The sequence below is a fragment of the Trachypithecus francoisi genome, unplaced genomic scaffold, assembly GCF_009764315.1.
Source record: "Trachypithecus francoisi isolate TF-2019V2 unplaced genomic scaffold, Tfra_2.0 Lachesis_group6, whole genome shotgun sequence".
Taxonomy (NCBI): domain Eukaryota; kingdom Metazoa; phylum Chordata; class Mammalia; order Primates; family Cercopithecidae; genus Trachypithecus; species Trachypithecus francoisi.
In genome coordinates, this window is record NW_022681471.1 from 116,236,415 (window position 1) to 116,253,401 (window position 16,987).

The following is a 16,987-nucleotide window of genomic DNA, read 5'->3' on the forward strand; positions in this document are numbered from 1 at the left end:
TCTTTAATATTTCAAACGACAGTGGCTAGAACAGAATTCTGGTACAACAAGTTAATTTAACCAGTTGTTGGCGTTATTGTAACAGGATTTTTCACTTTCTATTTTTTGCTTTACCAATGGAGAGTGGTGGTAAGAAATCATGTCTTTGAAACATTTATCCTGGTCTCTTCTGCGTATTTTATTTGAATAATTGAACTACACTTTCCTCCCTCGAAACTGAGCAAGGTGAGGATATGCACTTAGCGATTCTTAATCCAAAGGAAAAAAGACCAAGGTTAGGGTTGGCCTGAGGCCTCTGACCTCTGTCCCATGTAGTGAAGGAAAGGGAACCAAAGGCCTGGGAGATCAAGCAGGGGAAAAAGGGAATTGGTACTTTGTGTTATTTCTGGTGCGTAGATGACAACATTCATCTCTGTACCGTCCAGCTAGAAATTGAATTGCAAACTGTTAGATGTAAGTAGTTTGCTGCTACCATCAGGCATATGTCTTTTGCCTTGTTATTGCCTCAATCTTCCATGTCTTTAATAGCACCAAACACATGTTTTGTGGTGTCTAGTTCATCCTGGCCATGTAAGCATTCATGGTTGTATTTGTCAGGATTCTTTCAGTTGTAAATGACAGAAATTCACCTCAAACAGCCTTAAGCACAAGAGAGAATTTATTGCGCAAATAACTGAAAAGTCCAGGGGATTGGTCTAGATTCAGGCATGGCTGGATCCAGGAGCTCAAGTCATCAAATACAGTATGTCTCTTTTCAGTGCCCTGTTTGACTCTGAGTGGGCTTTATTCTCTGGCAGGCTCGTCCCAGGTAGTGACAGAGGTATCCCCGGGGGCTGCAGGTGATAGTCTTCTAGAGCCGTAGCCTCCACAGAAAGCAAGCTTTTCCTGTAGTGGCTCCAGTGAAGGTCCTGATTGACTTAGAGTGGCTCTCAGGTGGTCCAGCTTGGGTTGTCTGCCCGTCCCTCAACCTTGCTCAGATTGGCCAGGCCTGGGCCACATATCCTTCCCTGCAGCTGGGCCAGGACCAAAGTCAGCCCCACCAGAGCCACACTGCGCAGAGCAGGGGAAATTATAGGCCATTACTAGAAAGGGAGGAGACAGGTGCTAGACAGGCAGAAGCAACAGCATTTCCATCAGGACAGGGATGAAGCGAAGGGCCCAAGGGGACACCCTGAGTTGAAATCGGAAGAGTTCAGTAAAGGGAAAAATTAAATCCCTCTTGGAGAGGACAACCTTTCAGCTCTTTCAAGCCTCCCCTTAACAGCTGTATTCTTCCTCCTTCCCATGAGATGTGGCTTTTAGCTTTTTCATTGCCCTAATCACCCTCCTCTGGCTATGCTCTAGGTAGTGAATGTCTCTTTTGAAACATGGTGTTTGGTGGTAACAAAGTACACCAGGTGTATTCTGCCAGGCTGGCGTTTGGTGAGGTTCTTATTTCCCTGGTTCCAAAAACAATACTTCTGTTAACACAGCATTGACTTTTTGGTACGTGGTACTCACACACTGTTGGTAAGTTGCTGTTAAAATTTGCGGTCAGTATCATCCAGTTGAATTTTCTTTGTTTGTTTGACTGTCGTATAAGATGGGTTTAGTAGACTGGCTTCATGAATTTTCTTGTACCTAAGAAAATTGTCTTGTGTTGGGCAAGCTGTGGCTGGGTCACAGTGGCTGCTGGGGTGGAGGGTGATTTGGCAAAGGGAGAAGGAGCTCTGCTTAAAGATTTATTGGGATCCCAGAGGTGGGGGTGTGTGTGTAAAGGGAGCTGAGTCAACTCAAATGTGGAAGTGATGGCTAATAAAATTAGTTCAGCAAAATTTATGAAACAAGTGAGCCCAATGAACAAATCCTTATTGAATGCTGTTTAGTTTGTTTCAATCTGTTGTCCAAGTCCTTGGCATTCTGCTGTTCCGGTATTGGCTCAGCATCCATTTTGCAGTCCTTACCTGCCCCTCCGTGCCCATGCACGCACCCACAAAGGAACAGTGTATGTTATTATTTCAACATCTCTGCTTTCTTCTGTTGTTAAAATCTAACCCATCCCCTGCTTGCTTGGAGAATCACCATCTTTGTATTGCCACCAGTCAAGAAGATTGTTTAAGTGTTGTTTCTCAAGTTTGTGTGAAGACTTTAGTTTTTTGTTTTTCATTTTACAGTACAAAAGTATAATGTTGAATCTGTATTTTTAAATTATACACACACCACCGTAGGGAGTCATGTATCCTGTATTCTCTGGTCAGTTTCCACCACTGCACCCTGATCCCCACTGAAATTTACTACCCTAACTTCTGCCTCCTTAAACTTCACCTCCATCCTGTGGCATTACTGTTCTCTATTTCACCCATCTCAGCTCTGAGTTGAGCAATGAGCCATTTCCTGTACTTGAAGCAGCTCCCCTGTTTTGTCCACTTTTCTACTTTTAAAGCAAAAATGAGGCTTTACCTTCTGCTTGAGTCATTTTCAAGGTTCATGTTGTACATGTCTGATTTATTTCTTTTGAGTTTCCTAAAGAAAGGCTGAACAGAAGAACATGCATAATAATAAAATGAGCGTTTTTTTTTTTTTTTTTTTTTTTTTTTTGAGATGGAGTCTTGCACTGTTGCCCGGACTGGAGTGCAGTGACACCATCTCAGCTCACTGCAACCTCCTCCTCCCAGGTTCAAGCGATTCTCCTGCCTCAGCCTCCTGAGTAGCTGGGATTACAGGCGCGTGCCACCATGCCCAGCTAATTTTTGCATTTTTAGTAGAGGCAGGGTTTCACCATGTTGGTCAGGCTGGTCGCGAACTCCTGACCTCATGATCCGCCCGCCTCAGCCTCCCAAAGTGCTGGGATTACAGGCGTGAGCCACCGCGCCCAAACAAAATGGGCATTTTTAAGTGGTAAATTACTTGTATTAGCTATGTATAATACAAATATATATAGACAGAGAATGTCTATACTTTTAAGTACCTTTGAAAAGATATTTCAGACTATAAATCAGTAAAAATACAGTGATTTATTATACATTCATTTATTTATTTGTTAGGTACCTAACTAGGCCAGGACCTTGCGCTAGAGTGGTAAACAAAAAAGATAGGCTTTGCCTTTAGGAATCTTCTTGTAGTATGAAAACCATGCTTCAGATTGTGCCAGAAAGACATCCCATGTTCGTGGATCAGAAGACTCAATATGGTTGAGATGGTAGTATTCTGCAAGCTGGTCTACAGCTGTGGAACTGAGATTGAGGTTCTTTTTTTTTGCATATGTATGTCCACTTGTCCCAACACTGTTAAAAAGACTGTTCTTCCTTGGATTGTCTTTAGATCTTTGTTAAAAATCAGTTTGTCCTATTCATGTGGATCTATTTCTAGACTCTGTTCTGTTCTGTCCATCTATGTGTTTATTCCTTTACCTCTTGTTAGGTTCATACACATCCAGGATTGTTTTATCTTCATGATGAACTGACCGCTGTGTCTTTCTTCTGTGCACGGGATGGGCAGTGATATAGTTTGGATGTTTGTCCCCGCCCAATCTCGTATTGAAATGCAACCCTGGTTTTGGAGGTGGAGCCTGGTGGGAGGTGATTGGATCATGCAGGTGGATTTCTTTTTTTTTTTTTTTTTTTTTTTTGAGGCGGAGTCTCGCTCTGTCGCCCAGACTGGAGTGCAGTGGCTGGATCTCAGCTCACTGCAAGCTCCGCCTCCCGGGTTCACGCCATTCTCCTGCCTCAGCCTCCGAGTAGCTGGGACTACAGGCACCCGCCACCTCGCCCGCTAGTTTTTGTATTTTTAGTAGAGACGGGGTTTCACCGTGTTAGCCAGGATGGTCTCGATCTCCTGACCTCGTGATCCGCCCGTCTCGGCCTCCCAAAGTGCTGGGATTACAGGCTTGAGCCACGGCGCCCAGCCATGCAGGTGGATTTCTTATGAATGGTTTAGTATTTGTGAGAAACGGTTTAGCACCCCTTGGTGCCGTCATTGCAGTTGTGAGTGAGTTCTCCCGAGATCTGGTAGTTTAAAAGTATGTGGCGCCTCCCCCATCTCCCTCTTGCTTCTGCTCTTGCCATGTGAAGTGCCTGCTCCTGTTTTTGCCTGCTCCCATTTTGCCTTCCACTGTGAATGAAAGCTCCCTGAGACCTCCCCAGAAGCAGATGCCGCCACGCTTCCTATACAACCCACAGAACCATGAGCCAGTTAAACCTCTTTTCTTATAAATTACCCAGTGTCAGCTATTTCCTTATAGCAATGTGAGAATGGCCTCATACAGGCAGTGTTTTAGATACAAGTTGCTCGAGTAGCCTGGTTCCTAGAGGGAAGATAACACAGAGCAGAACCACAGCCGGCCAGGGATGGACACGAGGCATGGACAAAAAGTAAACATTTGTTGTAATAAGCCACTGAGATGTTAATGTTGTTACCAGACCATAGGGGCCAAGCTCCGGGCCCCAATCCATTCTAGGTCATAGGGGCCTGCCCTTTATTTTTCGTCAGCAGCAGCCAACAAGGGCACTTTTCCTAGATTAGAAACCCAGAAGACTTGGAGAAGGTAAGAGAGGTGAACAAATGGCTGGAGATAAAGGACAAGCTGTTCAGCTCTTGGCCCCTTGCTTTTGATGAAAGTCAGTTTATATTAGGCTCCTCTGTCTCTGGCCCCTTCTCATAGAGTTTAAGGATATCATTGGCAGGTTCTCCTGCGGCAGGGATGCTAACTGTCAGTGCAGGTTCGGGCTATCTCCACTAAGACCGGCTTGTGATACCTACTGCTTATGATTCTTAGCTACCCTCTGAGTTACCATTTCTAGAGATCTGCCCCATTTCCCATCCTTCATGACTCTACATCCAGTCACCTGATATAGGTGGGAGAGTGGATACTATTACAGAATTTGCCGCTGATATCAGTCATGATTTTTTTCAGTCAAGGTACACAGAGTTTAGCAAAGTAAACAGAGAAAATTTATATGAATGAGCAAAATTCAGGGCTAAACTTGAAGGGGAAAGGCAAGACCCGGGTGTGGAGAGGACAGAGTGACCAGGTTTTTTGTTTCAAAAATGTCAATGTGATAAAATATCTTCACCAGTAATGTTTATAGTAATGATAAAAGAGGGCACCCCCAACTGTGGTGCTTTTTTTCTGATAAAAATGATGGTTACATCGACCTCACTTGCAGATTCCTCCCCTAGCTACATCATCTGACTTCCTGAAATTATTGTAATTATATGAAGAAGAAATAATGTTAATGAAAGCTGTTCAAACAGGTCAATAATATTAAACATTGCCGTTATTGAGTAGTTATGTGTGCCAGACAGAGCCCAAAAAGCTTGATATGAATTAATTAATTTAATCTTCACAAATCCCTATGAGGTGTACACATTGTTGTAATCCCCATTTGACAGATGGACACCGAAGTCATTTGCTCAAGATCACAGCTGGATGGTAGGAGAGCTTTGAACACGGGCAGTTTGATTCTAGCCTCTGCTCTTAAACACAATACATGGAAGGTTGTCTTTCTTTGTAGGTAGCAGTGGTGAAATGATACCTGGTTAAAAAGAACCTAGGCCAGGTGCGGTGGCTCACGCCTATAATCCCAGCACTTTGGGAGGCCAAAGCACGTGGATCACTTGAGGTCAGGAGTTCAAGATCAGCCTGACCAACATGAGAAAACCCTGTCTCTACTAAAAGTACAAAAATTAGATGGGTGTGGTGGCGGGTGCCTTTAATGCCAGCTACTCGGGTGTCTGAGGCAGGAGAATTGCTTGAATCCCCGAGACGGAGGTGTCAGCCGAGATCGCACCACTGCACTCCAGCCTGGGTGACAGAGTGAGACTCCATCAAACACACACACACGAAACTAAAAATCAGCTCACAGAAGAGCAAATCCAGTGGCCCTCTCTCCCAGACAAGAATGACTGGATGGTTAAATTCACTGGTAGTCAGGGATATAAAAATTTTAAAAATAAAAATGGTGATGAGATACCACTTTACACCCATCAGACTGACAAAAAATTAAAACTATTGATAACTTATGGCAGAGGTGGGGAATAGTTATGAAAATTTAAAGTGTATATGCATATAACATGCCAACCCAGCAGACCCATTTTTAGGATTCTATTCCATGGAAATAAAAGCACTGTTGAATATATAAGGATATTTTTTACAGTCCTTGTATTGCCAAATTAAAAAAAAAAAAAATCCCAGAAAACAAGTGAATACCCGTTATTACAGGGATTTTCTATGGAATATGATGCAGCCTCTAAAACTCATGAGTTTGAACTATGCCAGGTGACTTGGAGGGACCTCATAGGTCCTGTTGAAAGAGAGATGCAGGGTGCAGCAGTGTGTATCATATCCCACCATCCCGCTCGTTAAAAACAGTGGCCCTGACCAGGCGTGGTGGCTCACACCTGTAATCCCAGCACTTTGGGAGGCCGAGGTAGGAAAATCACCTGAGATCAGGAGCTCGAGACCAGCCTGACTGACATGGTGAAACTCCGTCTCTACTAAAAATACAAAAAATTAGCCAGGCATGGTGGCAGGCACCTGTAATCCCAGCTACTTGGGAGGCTGGGGCAGGAAAATCACTTGAACCCGGGAGGCAGAGGTTGCACTGAGCCGAGATTGCGCCATTGTACTCCAGCCTGGGTGACAAGAGTGAGACTCCATCTCAAAGAAGGGACAGCAGAGCATACGTGGCAGAGTATCTGCCAATCTGTGGTCATTTCAGGTGTTATGAATCACGTCAAAATGGAACCACCCCCGTCTTCTTCCAACACAATGCATTGGTTTTTACAGACTTAACAAGAGAAGCAAGTCAAAAAGTAAATATTCCTATTGCTAAGTGCAGTAACACCCTAATTTTACCTGGCGTGTATGTGTATGGTTCTGAATATGGGGATCCCCTGAAACACTCAGACTGCTTCTCTGTAGTTGAATGAGGGGGACAGACAATATAGCTTTGGGTGAGGATGAACTAATCTACTCCAACAGTTAAGCGGTGTCTAAAGAGTAAGAGAGATGACTTTCAGTTAACAGGACAGGGTTATTTCGTAATTTAACCACACTTGGCACTATGTGTAAGCGATCACTGCTGTGTTACCACAAGGTTGTTTGTTTCAGTAGACTCATGGTTGGTGGGCACATGAGGAATGGGTTGAGTTCTTACTCTGGGTCTCCTGAAGTTTCCCTGTCTCCGGCTTACCCAACAGGCCTCAGAACAGATAAAGATGCTTACGTTGTTGTTTTCGAGACGGAGTCTCACTTTTGTCACCCAGGCTGGAGTGCAGTGGCACAATCTCGACTCACTGCAGCCTCTGCATCCTGGGTTCAAGTGATTCTCCTGTCTCAGCCTCCTGAGTAGCTGGGACTACAGGCGCGCACCACCACACCCAGCTAATTTTTGTATTTTTAGTAGAGACAAAGTTTCACCATGTTGGCCAGGCTGGTCTAGAACTCTTGTCCTCAAGTAATCCACAGGCCTCAGCCTCCCAAAGTGCTGGAATTACAGGTGTGAGCCACCACACCCAGCCAAAATGCTTATGTTGTACATTATTGGTGAATAGTGATTTTCTAAAACAATGCCAGTAGTCCACTATTGGAATAAGATTTGTACTTCCAGTCATTCCTAGATGTCAATTCTGGTTGACTGTAACATCAGTGATTCATAGTTGTTGGCCGTAGAACCATGTCAATACATTGAATGCTATTGCTCCTGTGGGTAATATCAGTTGAGTTTTAGATGTTTTAGAGTTTTTGATAGAGGGCGTAGATTTGTTAGAGGAGAAAGTCAAATATTTAATTCTTTAGGTGGGAACGTGTGAAACCATGCCAGTGTTTTTTACCTAATATTGGCAGTATCACTATGAAAGTACCCAGTGGAGTTTTTTCATGAAGCATCTCGTATATAATATGCTACCCTTTTGAGTAATGTAATTTTTTTTTTTTTTTTTGAGACGGAGTCTCGCTCTGTCGCCCAGGCTGGAGTGCAGTGGCGGATCTCAGCTCACTGCAAGCTCCGCCTCCTGGGTCTACGCCATTCTCCTGCCTCAGCCTCCCGAGTAGCTGGGACTACAGGCGCCCGCCACCTCGTCCGGCTAGGTTTTTGTATTTTTTAGTAGAGACGGGGTTTCACCGTGTTCGCCAGGATGGTCTCGATCTCCTGACCTCGTGATCCGGCCGTTTCGGCCTCCCAAAGTGCTGGGATTACAGGCTTGAGCCACCGCGCCCAGCCGAGTAATGTAATTTTTTAAGTTTACAAGATTCTGATTGTTACGATACATTTTATTAGATATGTACAAATTTTCAGGAAATGTCAACAGAGGCTTTATCATTATGTGACTCTAATCTGATTTCTAGGCAGAGTTTATTAGGACTGGCTTTTAAAAAATTAATAGCTTTATTTACGTACCATACAATTCACCTATTTAAGCTGTACAACTGGATGGTTTTTAGTATATTCACAGATTTGTGCATTCATCACCACAATCAATTTTGAGCATTTTCATCACCAAAAAAAAAAAAAAAAAACTAGCAGCCACTGACTTCCAGATTCTACCTCTACTCCCAGCCCAGTCAACCACTAATGTACTTTATGTCTCTATAGCTTTGTCTTTTCTAGACTTTTCATACAAATGGAATCACACAATATGTAGCCTTTGGCATCTGGCTTCTTTCACTTAGGGTGATGTCTTCAAGGTCCATCCTGTTGTAGCATACATCGATACTTCTTTTTCCACCAAATAATGTTTCATTGTTTGTGTAGACCACATTTCGTTTATCCATTTATCAGTTGATGAGTATTTGGCTTATTTCCACTTTTTGGCTTTTATGAATAATGCTGCTATGGACATTTGTGTATAATATTTTGTGGCAAAGTCTGGCTTTTTAGTGACTCAGTTGCCCTTTTAAATACCCATGATATCATAGCTAAGTAGGACTCCTAGATGTCCTCTTGCTTGACACTTTCTGTTTAGGCACATGAAGTATCTGAATTACCCAGAGATTGAAAGTGGCTTCCCTGGTCACACAGAGCTAGAAAGTGGCTTGGGGCCCTGCCTTCCAGGTTTCTTGCTTACAGGTTCAGTGCTTTACCTATTGGTATGGACACATGAAGGCTGAAGAAGACCTGAAGTCTGCAATATGCAGCTTTGTGAAAGCCTTGCAGTCTTTTCCGGTTTGCTGTTTCTTCTGTTTTACCACTTACAACAGTGTAGTCTCGTCTGAAAGCAAAAGAACATAAGAGCTAGAATGTTCCTGAGAGATTTTCTAGTCGCATATCCTCATTATACAAGTGAGGAAACTAAGGTGCTGAGAAGAGATGTGATGTGTCACCCAAGATCACACTGTTAGTGGCAGAGCAAGGACTGGAACTTTGGTCTCCCTGCTCCAGGTCCCGGTCCTCATCTGCCCTATTAGGGCAAGCATCTGTTACCCAAGGACTGCATGAAGGGTGGCACTGAGCCATTTTGTGTCTCTTCTCTAATAGAATCCCGTCACCGGGCTACTGTCAGCCAGCCATGAGCAGAAGGATGCCTGGGTGCGGGATAACATCTACAGTATCCTGGCCGTGTGGGGCCTGGGCATGGCCTACCGCAAGAATGCAGACCGCGATGAGGACAAGGCCAAGGCCTACGAGCTGGAGCAGGTAATAGTGACTGATGGCTGTATCTTGGCTACTCAGCCACCTTCTCCTTGAGCTGAGAAACCCACAGAGAAGTAGCTGTGCGTGCAGAACTGTTTCGGTGCAGGCCTCTCCCCTATTTCTGCTATAGAATATTTTGGGGAAGCACTTAAATGGTCTCAGTCTCACATTGGTCTTTCTGTTTGAGATTGGAGATTCCCCCATAAGGCAATGACAACATCCAAAATCATACCAAATAGAAAATGAAAGCAACCACATTTCTTTTTTTTTCTTTTTTTTGAGATGGAGTCTCACTCTGTCACCCAGGCTGAGTGCAGTGGTGCGATCTCAGCTCACAGCAACTTCCACCTCCAGTTTCAAGTGATTCTCCTGCCTCAGCCTCTCGAATAGCTGGGATTACAGGTGACTGCCACCACGCTCAGCTTATTATGTATTTTTAGTAGAGAAAGGGTTTTACCATGTTGGCCAGGCTGGTTTCGAACTCCTGGCGTCAAGTGATCCACCCGCCTTAGCCTCCCAAAGTGCTGGAATTGCAGGCATGAGCCACCGCACGTGGCCGCATCCACATTTCTAACCCCAAAGTGTAAATTTGTATAATTAGTTACATTTCTTTCACACGTACTTTATCCATTTTGTACATATTTATACACAAGACATCATCATAAACTGATATGTTTTTTAAAAGTCACCTCACTGATGTGGAGAAATAGGAACACTTTTACACTGTTGGTGGGATTGTAAACTAGTTCAACCATTATGGAAAACAGCATGGCGATTCTTCAAGGATCTAGAACTAGAAGTACCATATGACCCAGCCATCCCATTACTGGGTATATACCCAAAGGATTACAAATCATGCTGCTATAAAGACACATGCACACGTATGTTTATTGCGGCACTATTCACAATAGCAAAGACTTGGAATCAACCCAAATGTCCATCAGTGACAGACTGGATTAAGAAAATGTGGCACATATACACCATGGAATACTATGCAGCCATAAAAAAGGATGAGTTTGTGTCCTTTGTAGGGACATGGATACAGCTGGAAACCATCATTCTTAGCAAACTATCACAAGAACAGAAAACCAAACACCGCATGTTCTCACTCATAGGTGGGAACTGAACAATGAGATCACTTGGACTCGGGAAGGGGAACATCACACACCGGGGCCTATCACGGGGAGGGGGGAGGGGGGAGGGATGGCATTGGGAGTTATACCTGATGTAAATGACGAGTTGATGGGTGCTGATGAGTTGACGGGTGCGGCACACCAACATGGCACAAGTATACATATGTAACAAACCTGCACGTTATGCACATGTACCCTAGAACTTAAAGTATAAAAAAAAAAAAAAAAGTCACCTCACCACAGCTTCACATTCCAAAGCATGTACTCTTCAGAGTAGTCACTCTGGAAGGATATTTATCCAAACATTATTGCTACTGCTTAAAATATTTTTGAAAACTTCCCTTAAAAATACCTTTCTAATTTGAGCCATTCCAGGAAAGCAATCTTATTAGTTTATGGTCACCCTTTAATTTTGAACCAAATTGGTGTTATCCAGTTTGGGGGCCTCTGTTATTCACCATACAGGACAATGAAGTCCTTTTATTGTTTTCCCAAATCCAGAACCAAGATACCTACCAAGATTTGCCATTACTGAGTTTGTAGCAAAATAACCTGTCCTTGAACACAGGAAGTATTTTCCAAGTGTTTTGAGTGTAGCATTGAAGTAGAGAGCATTGAAATATAAAAATCATTCTCTTAGCATGAGAGCCCTTGGGATTTATCTTTGATTCAGACATTCTTCAATGGCCTCACGGTCAGTGGATCATCTGAGACATGGTGTCTCACGTATTAATGTAGCATTATTGTTGTTATTTATAATGAGGATAATAGGAGTAGTAATTGGTTACAATAAATCATATTATTCAGAAACCTTGGCTGTCACTTGCATTTTGTTAGAGCTTTACTCAATAATTCAGTGATGGTTTCACAAATGGCCATGTTGGCGAACATTACTTTTGGGCAGGCATGGTGGACTTAGTGGAACAAAAATAAATTACCAAGAAATATGACATAAAGCTCCAGAGTACTACACTTACAGGAATTGTGTTGCTAAGATGTCAGCGAGGAGTCACTGAATTTCAGAGCTGGCGGATATCATCTGATCCAACCCCTTTATTTGAGATAAGTCACTTTGTCGAGATTTTTCTTTCTTTATGATGGAGCAGAGAGGACATGAACCATCAGAACACTCACATAGGCTCGGGACTGGCCTTTCCAGGGCAGTTGCTGGGCAGCACTGGCTTGCCAGCCACAGTGATCAGGAGGTGATTTTCCCGCAGCAAGGACCCTGGGCCGTGTTGCTGATTCTGCTTTATCTCCACAGAACGTGGTGAAGCTGATGCGAGGTCTTCTCCAGTGCATGATGAGACAGGTAGGCAGAACCAACACATGTGTTTTCCAAGTGGGCATTCCATGTCATTGTAATTGTGACAGTTAACATGCTTAAGATGTTTTGTACTTCTCAAGAGGAAGATAAATTGAAAATATTTTGCTTACTTTCTCTCTCTCTCTCTCTCTCTTCATTTTTTTTTTTTTTTTTTTGAGACAGAGTCTTACACTGTCACCCAGGCTAAGTGCAGTGGTGCAATCATGGCTCACTGCAACCTCAAATTCCTGGGCTCAAGTGGTTCTCCCACCTCGGGTGTGTACTACCACACCTAGCTAATTTTTTTTTTTTTTTTTTTTAGATACAGCATCTCATTATGTTGCCCAGGCTGGTCTTGAACACCTGGACGCGAGTGATCCTCCCACCTTGGCCTCTGAAAGTGTTAGGATTGCAGGCGTGAGGAGCTACCATGCCCAGCTACCTTCTCTTTTTAAAATTATTTTCAGTAACTTTACTATTGAACCACAGTCTCAAAGGACAGTTTCTGAGAATCTCTTTTAAAGAGTTACATGGATAAAAGGAGAAACATGCTTTTTTGGGGGGGGGAAGAAAACATTTTTTTTAAAAGCCGCTTCTAGAAAGCCATATATTATTGTTTACTCCATCATGTTTATAAAAGGGTATATTTTCATTGAGATGAAATGCTTGAGTTTTTAAAACTTGATGTTATTGTTTAGTGGTATTTTCAGTGAGGGGTAAATAAAACAATTCATTGAGCATGTACCGCATACAGAACATTATACTAAGGATCTGCACAAATTCAAAGATGAAGACGAAGCAGTCCCCACCCTCAGTCAGCACAAGCAAAGACGTAGTTGCTCTTTTCCTTTCAACATTAAGAAATAAGAAATTGAAATTTAAACAGGTTCCTTTCCTCCCCTCCTTCTCTCCCTTCTTCCCTCCGTCCGTCTCTCCTTGAGTATCTGCCATGTGTCACAGCTGGAGATATGTAGACAAGGACACCCTTTGGCATGACCTGTCACTCCTGCAGATGAGATTCACCCCAGGCTGGGACATTTCAGGCTAGTGGGCGAGAAGAATCCCCAGCACAGTCCCTCTGTGCAGTGCCACCTAGCACCTGCCTTCCGTCCATCTGGCTCCCAGAAGTAGCAGATAAGAGCTCTAGATCCAGGTGGCTGGCCATGGCGGTGATCTCTGCCAGCCATGGACCCCTATAACTATGCAGAGCGTGCTTGCCTTCTCCCTCAGGTGGCCAAAGTGGAGAAGTTCAAACACACTCAGAGCACCAAGGACAGCCTGCACGCCAAGTACAACACCGCCACCTGCGGCACGGTGGTGGACGATGACCAGTGGGGCCACCTCCAGGTGGATGCCACCTCTCTCTTCCTCCTGTTCCTGGCCCAGATGACTGCCTCAGGTGAGCCGGGGTCACTGGAGCCCATTGTATAAGGAGTGACAATCCAGAAAAGGGGTGGGAGGAGGGCAGGCAGCGGCCAGTGTGTCAGGCCATGTGCTGCTTCACTGCTTTAATAAAATTCCTCAGACAAGGCCATTTATACCGAACCAAAATGCATTTTCTCACAGTTCTGGAGGCTGGGAAGTGCATGACCAAGGCACTGCCAGGCTCAGTTGTCCGGTAAGGGCTCCAGTCTCCAAAGAGGAGGACCGCTGTGCCCTCTCATGGGGGAGGCCGGAGGGCAGGAGAGCCGGAGGCTGCACGAAGTGTGTTTCTTAAGAGCCTTCATCCCATGCAGGATGGGAGGAGTCCATGGGGCCTAATCGCCTCTTACAGCCCCACCTCTTAATACCGTCACATTGGCCACACCTCAATTTTGGAGGGGACACATTCAAACCATAGCAGTCAGTATTATAAATTAGCAGTTTACACAAAAGACAAGCATGCTTCTCCGTATTCCATGCATTTGTTTCTGTGATAGGGCAGTGAGTGCAGAGACCCTGTCTAACCTGCAGAGAGGACAGTCACCCTCCACCTGGGCAGCAGCAGGGCGAAGGCTGTTGAGCTGGCTCTCTTAGTTTCCCTCTGTTGAGCACACAGCCCCCTTACCATCACTCTCCTAGTTCCTGGAGCCCCTAGGTCCGGTCTAACTTTGACACTTAGCTATCTGCAGGCCATCTCACCCCTGCTCTTAGACTTTTCTCCTCCAGGATCAGCAGCCCTGTCCTTTCAGCTCTCCCACTCACTACCCTGGTCACCCTCTTCTAGACACACCCTCACTTTTCCAAATTATATTTGAACAACACCATTTCCACCACTCAGCAGCGTGCCCAGAGCAGGTTGAGCAGCCCGCTACTCAGCAGGCTGAGCAGGCTTACAGTTTGCTGGCGGTGTGCCTTGTTCCCGTTGAAGCCGGAGCCGCTGGCCTCTGTGACAGCCTGAACACCAGGCCTCTCTCTCTCCCACTAGGGTCTTACACCAGGAGGTCTGTCTCCCACAATGGCATGTGCCACAACTGTTCCCCCACGTTAGGGCACTTAGCAGCTGTGTCTCGGAGTTCGTATGACCTACCAGTCCAGTCAACTGATGTGTCTGAGGCCTCCCATTCATTGCAGACCACAAGTGTGAAACCCTCAAAATCCCAGAAATCAGTCAGCAGTATTGTTTTGGCTGTGTGAATAAATCACACATTTATAAAGTTAACGTTTTGGCTATGAAAGTTAATATGAGCTCACTGTAGATATTTTGGAAAATATAACAGAATACAAAGAAAAAAATTCCATTGCCAACTTTCATTTGGCTGTGTCTCCTCCAAGTCTTTTTTTCCTTTTCCTGTGCATTTTTTTTTACATGTTTAAGGTCACATTGTACACATAAACATAGTCTTTTTATTACATAGCGTTATAACAAGCATTTCTCCCATGATATAACAAGCTCTTCATAAACATTATTTTAGTGAGTTTATCAATGGATATACCATAATTAAACTATTCCTTCCTTCTTTTATTTTGCTTCTATAACTAATGTTGCAATACCAACTTTGACCCCATCTTCATTTACTTCCTTCTGAGAATTAGATATCACTCAAAGGCAACTCATATATATTGCCAAATTGTTTTCAGTTTCTAGTTAAACTTTGTTCAGATTCAACTTCTAATCTGGCTTACTAGTTAAGCTTCTGTCATTGATGTAAGAGTCCATTTCCTATCATATCCATAGCAACTTCCAGAATTCATACTTTAAAAATACCTGTATTTGTTATAACTGTATTTTCCGCAGGGTGGAAGGCCAGCTCCTGGAGTTGGGGACTCCCTGTCTCCACTGGGAAAAGTATTCACCCTTCTCTTTGGCTCACTCAAAGATAGGGACAGTATCTGTGGTTCTTCTGGACTAAAATCCTTGCTTTGTTGGAACCTTCTCAGCACCAATCCAACCTGTACCAGAGGTCCAAATCTCTCTCAACCCTTTCTACTCATAGGCACACACAGGAAAATGGAGCCATTCCTTCTCCTTATTTTCCTTCCTTCCCTCCTTCCTTCCCTCTTTTCTGAGATTAGACACTCGCTGTTATGCCTTACTTCAGACTTCGTTTTTGATGCCTTTGGAAGAAAAATGAAAATGAGAGTAAAAGGGTTTATTTCCTAGTGTGATATTTGTAATTTGTGACTGGCAGCTCTCTGCAACATGGCTTCATAACCTCATTGTTTTTCTTTGCTAGGCTTACGTATCATTTTCACCCTCGATGAGGTGGCCTTCATACAGAATCTTGTCTTTTACATAGAAGCTGCATATAAAGTCGCTGTAAGTATCAACCCTGGCAGTCTTTTCCGATGTGCCAGTCATCAAAAAGAATAAAAATCATACAGTGTTTTGAGGGCCAAGCTTTTGGGGCTCACCAAAAAGTTAGTGAGACTGGAGCTATGAGATTGTGTCATCTCCACACACAAGGTGCGTATTTTTGTCCTGGGATAGAGTTGGGGGTTTCATGTTTTTGGAATGCACTCTGTGCTCTGTCTGAATCCATTATGCTTGTTTTATTATTTTATTTTATTTATTTATTTGGAGTCTCGTTCCGTCACCCTGTCTGGTGTGCAGTGGCATGATCTAAGCTCACTGCAACCTCCGCCTCCCAGGTTCAAGTGATTCTCCTGTCTCAGCTTCCTGATTAGCTGGGATTACAGGTGCCTGCCACCACGCCCAGCTAATTTTTGTATTTTTAGTAGAAATGGGGTTTCACCATGTTGGCCGGGCTGGTCTCGAACGCCTGATCTCAGGTGATCCTCCTGCCTCGGCCTCCCAAAGTACTGGGATTATAGGCGTGAGCTACCACTCCCAGCCCATTATGCTTGTTTTATTTTATTTTATTTTTTTTTATTTCCATAGATTATTAGAGAACAAGTGGTGTTTGGTTACATTGAAGTCCTTTAGTGATGATTTGTGAGATTTTGGTGCACCCATCACCTGGGCAGTATACAGTGCACCCTATTTGTAGTCTTTCATTCCTCTCCCCCTTCCCACCCTTTCCCTCTGAGTCCCCAAAGTCCATTGTGTCATTCTTATGCCTTTGCATCCTCATAGCTTAGCTCACACTTAGGAGTAAGAACATATGATATTTGGTTTTCCGTTCCTGAGTTAATTCACTTAGAATAATAGTCTCCAGTCTCATCCAGGTCGCTGCGAATGCCATTAGTTTATTCCTTTTTATGGCTGAGTAGTATTCCATCATATATATACCACAGCTTCTTTAAATACTCGTTGACTGACGGGCCTTTGGTTGGTTCCATGTTTTTGCTGTTATAAACATGCATGTACAAGTGTCTTTTTCATATAATGACTTCTTTTCCTCTGGGTAGCTACCCAGGAGTGGAATTGCTGGATTAAATGGTAGTTCCCATTATGCTTGTTTGAAATAAGATCCTAAAATGTCCTGCAGGATGCATATGTGCTGGCTTGAGTTGGGGATAAAGAGGTAGCAGCATTAGCACCTTGGTGGGAGCTG

At 43.9% G+C, this 16,987-nt stretch overlaps 1 protein-coding gene across 1 annotated transcript in view; it reads left to right on the forward strand.

Annotated features, from left to right (window-relative positions):
• The window catches only part of PHKA2 (phosphorylase kinase regulatory subunit alpha 2), a 92,916-nt gene that overhangs the window by 20,198 nt on the left and 55,731 nt on the right, over positions 1 to 16,987 (forward strand). The window contains 4 exon segments of the mRNA XM_033202000.1: positions 9,456 to 9,614; positions 12,009 to 12,056; positions 13,281 to 13,449; positions 15,707 to 15,789. Of these exon segments, the coding sequence (XP_033057891.1) occupies positions 9,456 to 9,614; positions 12,009 to 12,056; positions 13,281 to 13,449; positions 15,707 to 15,789 (459 nt within the window).